This window comes from Lycium barbarum, chromosome 6, assembly GCF_019175385.1.
Source record: "Lycium barbarum isolate Lr01 chromosome 6, ASM1917538v2, whole genome shotgun sequence".
Taxonomy (NCBI): Eukaryota; Viridiplantae; Streptophyta; class Magnoliopsida; order Solanales; family Solanaceae; genus Lycium; species Lycium barbarum.
The window spans coordinates 128,641,203-128,651,644 of NC_083342.1; the positions used below are offsets into that span (position 1 = coordinate 128,641,203).

A 10,442-nucleotide genomic window follows, 5' to 3' on the forward strand; every position below is an offset into this window, starting at 1 on the left:
CATATACACGCGAAAATAAGTTTGCCTTAATTTTTCAAATGAATTTTTATTTCTAAAATCTCCTTAATTTTCCTATTGTTCTGTTGTTTGAAACTTATTGAACTTTGTGTTCAACTCAAAATTTATTAATAGTACTCGTCCTAATTTATGTGTTTCATCATACTCGGCTTGTGCTAAGAATTAAATTTATTACATCAAAATTAAAATCTGTCCAAAATAGAGATAAATAAATCGACTTAAAAGCTGAAGAATAGTACAACAATTAGCTATTATGTCAACTATTTAAATGGCGAAATTAAATTGGACCAGTTCGTCATATCATGTTCCTCTAGGAAACTTTTCCAATTTTTTTGTAATAGTAATTTCTTTGCATTCTAACTTTTAAGATCGTGCTTGTCAGAGTTTGAGGAGAAATAATCCAAATATGGGTTTCGTTTTCAAGTGCTCAAATAGCTAATGATAATTAGAGATTTTTCAATCTATTTGTGTATATATAGCCGTTAGATCCTACTGGCTGAAATAGACTTTGCTTCTGAGGTGATGACAAGAATCTGATTTAAGAGGTTATATATAGAACCATTCTCACAAAAATTAACTGAGGTTGAGATTGATTTTGTTTACTGAATTTTGATATTTCTTAGTAATAAATTGATTTTCTCTACGGGGGACGTATGACATATCAAATCATGTTAAAATTTGCAGTCACGTTTCTCATAAGATAGAAGCACTCATCGTCCGACAGCTACCCAAAATATTGTTGTTGTGGTGCCGCTTCGATAGAGATATCTCTCGAAAACTTGTGTCTCACACTACTACCGCAGGTTGTGTGAGATTTTTTTTGTTTCATAATTTGATGGATCCAGCCAAAATTTTGTGGACTAAAAAGTATAAGGGTCTGCTATTTTATAAACTAAATTAACAAAAGTTTCACACGACTTGCCTCAGTTATGTGAGACACAACATAAAATTTAATTATACATATATAAAAACCGAACTGTAGGACTTTATGGGATTGAAATTGCTATGGGCTCAAAGAATAATTTGGATATACGATTTTGAATCTCATAATTTTGAATTCCATGCCCATCTCCATGCTGGTAAATGGTTTGTCCCGTTCTTGCAATATTTACTCCACATTCAATGAATTTTCCATAAAATAACGAATTTTCCTTTTGAGTTGTGTTGATCAGTTTCCATGTCTCCTTTATCAAAGAATTGATGTGTTTTCTTGCTTCTTCTTCAGAAGCACCCTTCTCATTCATGTAACATTGAATTGACTTGGGAACATCACCTCTTTCCATTTCATCCTGAAGTAAGAGCAAAAAATAAAAAAATAAAAATTAATACTAATAAGAGTTTAAAAAGTCATAGAGCATTAATATGCTACACATTCATAAAATATTTTAAAGCCCAGAAAATTGCAGCTATGCATGAAAATTTAAATTATTTCGGTCCCAAAAGAATGAGAGTCTACCACCCCCCATATGATAATTTATCAGAACTTCTACACTATTAGATTACTTAAAAAGTAATAATACATAACTGCCAATAATAAGTGCAATTGGTTGTTTCGAAAGATAAGGTAACTACCTGCTAATTACATGTAGAATTGCACTTATATAATATAAAACTTTTTATGCTATTAGTGCATATAGATCAAATCCAAAGAAATTTAAGTTCTTACTTCAATGGAGGAAGTTGAGACTTTTTATTTTAAATTTATAGACAAATTTCATTGCAATTGCTTGTACTACATGAATTTTGTGTATAATTTCATTTATATAAGTAGTTTAAATGTTTGATGTTATATTGAAAACTATCTATAACACAACCATATTTGGTATTGTAGTTCCATTATATAAGAGGCATAAGTACATAATTTAAAACACTCTATAACCAAGTCATATTATAGGAATGTGTAAAGCAATATATTACTCAATTTTAAAGTATCCTTATTAAATCTCAACGTCCCCAATCAGATGGGGTTGTACTCTTATGCTATTGAAACGAAGATTGATAAAGAAAATAATCAGAGACAAGGGTTAAAAAACGTACAGATGATGTTACTAAGTCATCGGCAAGACGAATAATTGTAGCAGACCAACGAATTATGTCAGGGTACTTGCTTAACCAGTCCAATGCCTCTTTCGTAATTGGATCTGTGGCAAAGAAGAATGCACCCGCTACCATCACAGGACTTCCAACTGAAATCCTTGCGTTATCCATGTATTCTTCCAGACTCGGAGTATATCCGTTGTAGTACCATCTTGCTTCTTGTAAGTAAGCTTTGCACAAATCTGCCCACTAATTAATAACGTGCATGTCTCAAGTTAAACGTATGGAAAATATAAGTTAAAACAGGGGAATAGATTCAATGTAGAGCTAAGAGTTTTTACTGATTTTATAAGGTAAGGTGTGACGTTGACCCCATGCTCCTTGAGAACTTCGTAGGCAATTTCAGTGATAGTGTTGAAGAGTGAAAGATAACATATTTTCATATAATCTGGAAGCTGATCCATTGCTTTAACATCCATTCTGAATGTAACCAGAAATCATATTTAACTTGAAAATCAAATGATGAAAAACTAATAAAGGGTAACTTAAAGAAACACACAATAGATAAAGAGTGAAATTAGTACTCCCTCTGTTTCAATTTATGTGAACCTATTTCCTTATTAGTCTGTGCCAAAAAGAGTAGCCTCTTTCTATATTTGGGAACACTTTATCTTTATGCAATGATTTATAGCCACACAAAGTATATGTAACTCATGTAGGACCACAAATTTAAAAGTCTTTTCTTCTTTCTTAAATTCCGTGTCCAGTCAAATGGGTTCACATAATTTGAAATGGAGGGAGTAGTAGTTTTCAGAGAATTGAACCTGTCTTGTTTCCGTACTTGTGTAGTTTATATAACATATATTCTTTATAAGACATAAAACTTTTAGCTTAACAACAAACATTTTTAGTTATTGGTAAAATTAAAGTTAGTTCTTTCCAGAAAGTTACGGACCTTTCAACAGCATCGGTGAAGAGTTCCAATTCATCAAGAGTGCCATAAACATCATAAATGTCATCTATGACTGTAGCCATAGCAGTGACCTTTGTCAACATTATTCGGCAGTTTTGGTTCTTCTGAGGCTCAACCATCATCCCAGCTATCCATAGGAAAGCTTCAACAATTCTGTCCCTTGTAAATGGCAATTTTTCTGCAAGGCATGAGCTCTTCCACCACCTTTAAATGAAAAATTAATTTTACATGAGAAATTATAACGATTGCTGTGTGATAGCCAACAAGTTGAAATGCTTTTATCTCCAAAGACTTCTGCTAAAATAAAATTTAAATGTTATTGGTTCTGAACTTGTCACTAAACCGTCTTAACTTTTTTTAGTTACTCAGAAATTAAATATTTATATTATTTAATTAATTCTCTAATGCAAATATAGAGTCTAAGCAAAAATTATTGATTCATCAGTACCGGTACCTAATAGTAGTATTGTAGCTCGGCCCTGCTGATATGTAGTAAACATATTGACCCAAGTATTATATACGCCCCCGCATTTAAATTATATACACAAATAATATAATAAAATACTTATACAATTAATGTAATTTAATATTGTAGGAGGTTACATGAAATTATCTTTCAAATGATCCAATATAGACACTCATATAATGTTAAAAGAAAAATTATAGACCGTCAATGTATATAATTTAAACTCTATTGAATCTCTCACCTTGATAGATTTCTAATATCTTCTTGATGAGTTGCTTGCACAATGTTGTAATCCAACTTAGCAAGCTCGAGCAAAAGAGGATTAGCATTTGGCATTCTCTCATAAATGTTAATGTACCACCTTGTCTCTACTCTCAACATCATGCAATGCAAAGGAAGTTCCAGGGCATGGCGCACTAGTGCGACTGTCGGACCGTCTTGCTCACCAGATAAATGATTGTGCAAATAATTCTCTAGATGTGACTGTGCGAATGTATTAGCAGCATCCAAATTGGTGCTTTCAGTTTCCGTAGAGAGAAATGAAGCTTCATATAATTGTAACAACCCTTTTGTATCTTTACAAAGACTTTGATTGAAGTTGCCCTGCTCATCCTTGAAATTGTTCAATATATCTGAAATATGATAAGAATTAGTTATTGGTCAAAACATAAATTTATAACCAAATATGAGAACATGCATGAAAGAATGAGGAATGGAATTAGTTTGGCCAAAAACTGCTTGCACCTTGAGAGATATCAAAACCATGTTGTCGCAAGAGCCTAAACTTCAAGGCTGTAGAATATAATGAATCTTCTGGGGTTGCATTTTGGTGAATGCTCCTCAAGATTTGCATAATTTCATGGTTGAAGTGGTAAGACACTCCAAGCCTTTGTAAATTATCAACCAACTCCAACTTTTCTAATTCTTCTGATTCCTCAACCATCATCATCAAATTCCTCTTCATTTCTGCCTTCAGTTCGTCAAAGCGCTTCATATACTCCTCTCCCTATACCAAAGGTAAAAATAATAATAATCACATTTACACACGATCGAACAGTTCGAACATATTCACCTAGATGATTGAATAAGAAGAATAAGCAAAATCACAACTCCCTCCATCCCAATTTATGTGTCATAGTTCAATTTCGAAAGTCAAATGAGTTTTTCTTTTACAACAATTTTTTATAGGCCTTTTAAATATTTTAAATTGTCAAGTAGTGTGACATATAGTACTTGTTACGTAGTTTTCAAATATGTAAATTTTATTGTAAGAAAATAAAGATTTCATACCCCAATAGTCGAACTCACGGTTAAAATCAAGAATTATGTCTGAAATCAAAACGGTGCCACGTAAATTGAACTAGAGAGAATATTACATATGCATGCATGCAGCTTATTGAATAGCGAGGACAGACACAATTACCGCATAACGATTGTGTGTGAACTGAATAAATTGAAAATTCCACATGGTAGGCTCGTAATTCCCTGAACGCCTAATGGGGTTAATTCCATCAGAAGATGAAAGATTAGTGGACATATTAGGAGAGTGAGTAAGTGGTACTGGTCCAGTTTTCATGCCATTAGTAGAGAGACAGGCTATTGATTTTGTCTTTGATGAGTTGAAAGAGGAAAAAGGGGTAGGTAGAGGTCTTGTAGAGGTAGCCATGGCTAGCATATTAACTTCAATATTTGAAAAGATCTTACAGATGGTTAAGTAGATCACACAAGAAGTTTCTCTTGCTTTGCCCCTAGCTTTCACTTCTATCTATTTATAGCATTTGCTCGAGCGTCCAAAATCTACTTTATTTTTGAAAAAGTGGTTTTGAATGATTAGAAAACACTTTTATCAATAAATACTAAAGGAGCAATTTGTGCTTAGCTAAAGTTACAGGAGTGCTTTTTGAAAAAAAGTACTCTCTCCGTCTTAATTTATACGAGGTTTGATCTATTTGGGGAGTAGAATGACTTTTTTTTTTTTTTACTATCATTTCAAAGATAGATTTTTCGAGTATTTTATAATAAAATTTAAATATTTAAAAATTACATAAAAAAATTATAAATTTGCATAATTAATAAGTCATATATATAAAAAGAATTGGAGAAAATCATAGTAAAAAAAGAACTAGACTCCCAAAATAAATCAATCCCTCGTTTAAAAACTACATAAAAAAAAATTGGGACGGGATGCATAGGTGAGTCAGCCTACGAGCACGGAAGAGCGTGTTACCGCTACCCCTCTCTAAGTAAAGGTAAGATTCTTAGCCCTGTAGATGACTCCATCTAAAATACAATAGGGATAGCCGTTTTCGGCTGCTCTATCAACAATTGAATTATGGAACTTTCTCCCCGAGCTGCAAAAACTACATAAAAAAATTGGGACGAAGAAAATAATAATTTATTTAGCTTTTGAAAAACATGTTCAATTACTAGTCAAAAGAGCGTTCCCCTTCTCTAAAAAAAACTGTCCAAACAAACTATTAACTGGCTTCGCGTTTGCACTATTTTGAGATGAAAATATACTGCATAACTTTCACGTTTCAAGAACTTTCTAGAATTTTAGATCTGCACTCAATCGCATGGTGCAGATAGTCTTCGATGCTGACAGCAATCTATGAGTGCAGATCTGCACTCAATCGCATGGTACAAGTTTTTGAATTTTTACCAAAACAGATTAAACGTTTTTTTCAATAAGGTTTTTATGAATTATTTTATTCAAAAATTATTAGGCAAAAACTAACAGTAAAGGCGTTGGAAAGAGGTTTTAGATAATCATGAGATAGATTAATATAAATCGAAACAGAGGGCTAAGATAAAAACGTTTTCCACTAACATTTTAATTTACTCAAATTAATGTAACCTCGAACCCCGCGACAGCATTTTCTTGGCTTACATATGCAGACTAGTGTTCCTTCAATCTTGCGGCCCCGCATTTGGGAGCAGCCTTTTTTTTATTTTTTATTTTATGTATATTTGGACCTCCATCTTGCCAAACATTCTCAGGCCATCGAACTTAATTTCCTATTGGACCCGTCTGCCTTTTGGAAACTTTGTGAGTGCCTTTTGACATTACCCAACTCTTTGGACCTCTATCTTACCAAACTTTTTCAAGCCATCGAATTTTCTCAATTTGAAAACTTTTAATGAGTGACTTCTAACTAGGAGTGTACAAAGTAAATTAATAAATCGTATCAAATTGATAAACTGAATCAAACTGAGAAAAAATTCGACTAGTGATTTGGTTTGATTTGATTTGGTGTTGGAACAAAAAATCCGACCATAATTAATTTGGTTTGGTTTTAGCTAAAAAAAGTCAAACTGAACTGAACCAACCCGACATTACATATATTTAATTTTTAAAATATTTATACATAAAAAAATTTATTTGTAATGTAATTTATAAATATTTCTTAAATTTTTTCGTAGTTTTTGTCTTTTATCATATTATTTTAAGCTTGAACTTAGAATTTTAAATGACAATAAGTTTTATATATCTCATGGATGTTAGTAACTCAAATAAAGTTCAAACCAAAACCAACTCAACATTAATGCTAACAAAAGAAATTCAATTTTACCACCAAGAATGACAATAATGTTGGATATATATTCTTTAGTTTTGCATAATTCATTTAGAGGGTGAAAATACATAACTTAATTTTTTTTTCCTTTGTCATGTAATTAATATTTATTATCCGTACTTAATTTAACTTGACTCATTGTTTTTAGACTATGGTCATTTTCTTTATGACTTATTAATTTGCAATATTTATTTTAACTGATTTTATTATCTTTTTTGTTGAATATTTTAATACAATATCATCCATCACTCATCTCACATTTTGTGTTATTTTCTGAAGAAATATCTTAATTAAATAGTTATATCTTACTAGAACTAAAGAAATATTTGAAGCAAAAGTTATATGTTTTGTATGAAGACTTTTGTGGGAAAAATAACCCGAAAAACTCGAGAAAATCCAAGGTTGAAAATTCCGAATTTTATAGGTTTGGTGTGTAAATTTAAAAATCCGAAGCAATTGATTTGATTTGGTATTTAAAAAATTCGAACCAACCCAGTCCATGCACACTCCTACTTCTGACATTACTAGTGAGAAGACTTTTTTTTTGCGTGAATTGCCCTTCATTTGGGGTGGTCTTTAATTTTTGCCCTTCGCCTAATACCCCGAGGTTGTGGGTTTGAACCCCAGCTCAGTAAAAAAAAAAAATTGCAAGGCAGATGTTTGGATTCGCAAGATAGAATTTTGCTTCAAAACTCTACCTTAAAGGGAGAAATTTGCAAAATTCTGCCTTATGAATCCAAACTCTACCTTGCGATTTTTTTTAAAAAAAATTGACTGAGCGGGGTTCGAACCCAAAACCAAGGGATTTTTATCGAAGGGCAAAAGTTAAAGACCACCAATTTGAGGGGCAAAAATTAAAGACCACCCCGAGCAAAGGGAAATCCTGCAAATTGCCTGTGAGAAGAAACATGTGTTGTGCACGGGCCCAATATGTATTCATAAGTTTAAATTTTTAAGCAATGTTGATTAAAAAAACTTTTAACTTATGATCTTAAATAAGCTATATATTTATGGAATAGTAAATCATCTCATGGAAGGTAAAATGAATAGCTAATAATATTACTCCACTAACATTAGTAAAAATATTATTAGGGACAACAATATTTATAATTAATGCAAATTTATGCTGTGCATATATACGAATCCATGTGTTAACTGCTTCTGAATCAAAACATTTAAAATTTATTTTTGTTTGATTTGATTTTCTGATTTTTTTTTTTAACAATTTAAATTGTAAGCTGTTTGTTATCCTTGGAGTCACCGAAGTGTTAATTCATGAGATAATGGATTAAAAGGCTAATGGCATATTTGAGTTGCAGAAAAGAGAAATCCAAAGCAGCCTTTACACTTTGTAGCGTTAAACTGTAAGATAAATTCGGAGAAAAACAAGTGTAAACTTTATTGGGAGTTGGTGTTACTATTCATATTCATATAATGAGAAGGTATCCAATTTGGAAGAACAAGAAAATTAGAAAGAGAATGAGATTAGTGCCGTTGTGCAGGGCCACATCTTATTTGCGTGTCTCCTCAATAGGCATTTTTAGGCCTGAAAGTGACAGGTGCAATGAAGGAGAATTATTTTGTTAAAAAGTGAAAAGTACAAACACTACAGCATCAAGTACAACTAACCTAAAGCACAACTTCTTCGAAATACCGAAAATGCCCTCAAAAGCTAAGCAGGCATGTCCATGTCAGCGGAGACATGCCTGCTTCAGGTGTACTCTACCTCATATAGGAGAGGAGAAGAATATAACTATTTGTACGGAACCTCATCATTCCAAACATTCTCAGACGGTCTCACTTAATTTTCTATTGGACTCTTTTTCCTTTTCAAAACTTAAATGAGTGACTTTTGACATATTACATAACTGTTTGGACCACCATCTTGCCACAAATTCTCAGGGTCACCATTAGCTAGCATAATCACACAAAATATAAAAAAAGAGAAGCGGAAATAGTACGGGAATTTAATGAGATTCTATCAAGCCTACATCTTCGGGGTGGAAGCAAAGAAGGTTCTCAGTAAAGATCTCCAATTATAAATCTCTTTTATAAATTCTATAGTGTTTATCAAACAGATATGGACAGTGATTTCTCAAAATTGCGAGGACAATGGGCCTAAAAAAACAAATAAAAAAAAAAAAACTGAAAAAATTTCGGATTCACAATTTAACACACAAACCACAAATCTTCCTTTTGGCTTTGTATTCACGTCATCAACAGTAACTATATCTCCTTGCCTTGTGTTAGTCCTCAAAAGAGTTCTACTGAGTTTTACACCGTTTTAGAGTTAGATATTTCTTGTAGGCCTAATCTTTATATGTTGACTTTTACTTTATTTGGTAGATTTTGTTTGTGGAATATTGAAAATAAGAAAAATATTTATGTATATTAGTTTCGTTTTCATTACCAAAGAAAAAAAAAATCCAAAAATACGTCTTATCTCTTTTAGTTAATTTCCAAGTTAAAAGTTGTAATAATAAATAAATAAATATCAAGTAACTGAGTATTTTTAATCTTGTTTTTTAATTAGGAATAGTATTTTTATCAATTTTTTAAAAAAGGGAGAATCAATAGTGTAGTGCGACTAAGCAAAATTTCACCCTCTCCACATAAAAAACTCTATTTGGGAAGAAAATATTTCATTTTTTTTCCTAAGATAGTTTTATTCACATGGACATTTTGGGAAAAGAGAGAAAAAAAATAAACACACTCAAATCCCTAGATCTAGACACCATATAAATGCTAAATATAGAAGAGATAATTACGGTCAAATACCATTTGCTGATCTAATTTGCAAAAGTTAGCCTAATTTCTTGATTATTACCTGGTGACCCTCCCCCTCTCTCGTGTTAACTCAAATGAAGAAGAAACCTTTCAATATTTGCGTCCTCTAGAGTCTAGTCAAGCAATCCCCAATCAGATGGATACGACAATTAAATAATAATATCACATGCACTAGGCCAAATATTTGATCAACAGAATCAAGACGATGGGATCTCCTGGAGCTTGGCTGCTATTTGTAGGGGTTATATTTTGTTTAAGAAAAAAAAAAAACCACCATTTTGTATTTTATAAAAAAAAGACTCGTATTCGACGTGAAGAGATTATTCATACCATGTGGAGAGATTATATTAAAGAATAACTAGTCACTACTATTGTTTTTTGAAAGTGAATCTTTGTAAAATTATGCGTATTTAAAAATTTGTAATAGCACGTAATCGGGAGCATTTATTTATAAATGGAATATGGAGATATGTAATTTTAATAATATGCCTTAGGATATTCCGATATCTTGTTTATGAACTATGATTTGATTATTTAGTAAGATTCTATAAGAATAGGGGGAGTTTTGATAGTTTACACAGATTGT

At 31.8% G+C, this 10,442-nt stretch overlaps 1 protein-coding gene across 1 annotated transcript; it reads right to left on the bottom strand.

Annotated features, from left to right (window-relative positions):
- Positions 1–879: 879 nt before the first annotated feature.
- LOC132598839 ((-)-camphene/tricyclene synthase, chloroplastic-like) lies at positions 880–5,339 on the bottom strand. The gene is made up of 7 exons (XM_060311953.1): positions 4,918–5,339; positions 4,239–4,500; positions 3,736–4,126; positions 3,011–3,232; positions 2,397–2,535; positions 2,056–2,304; positions 880–1,307 (listed from the first exon to the last, which is right to left on the bottom strand). The coding sequence occupies exons 1-7, from the start codon at positions 5,167–5,169 to the stop codon at positions 1,005–1,007; spliced, it is 1,818 nt and encodes a 605-aa protein (XP_060167936.1). The 5' UTR covers positions 5,170–5,339; the 3' UTR covers positions 880–1,004.
- Positions 5,340–10,442: the final 5,103 nt, after the last annotated feature.

Coding starts and splice junctions, on each gene's coding strand:
- LOC132598839 (XM_060311953.1), bottom strand. CDS start 5,169: ATGCTAGCCATGGCTACCTCTACAAGACCTCTACCTACCCCTTTTTCC. Junction 4,501..4,917: donor TCACACACAATCGTTATGCG/GTAATTGTGTCT, acceptor CCTTTGGTATAG/GGAGAGGAGTATATGAAGCG. Junction 2,536..3,010: donor TTCACCGATGCTGTTGAAAG/GTCCGTAACTTT, acceptor GGTTACATTCAG/AATGGATGTTAAAGCAATGG.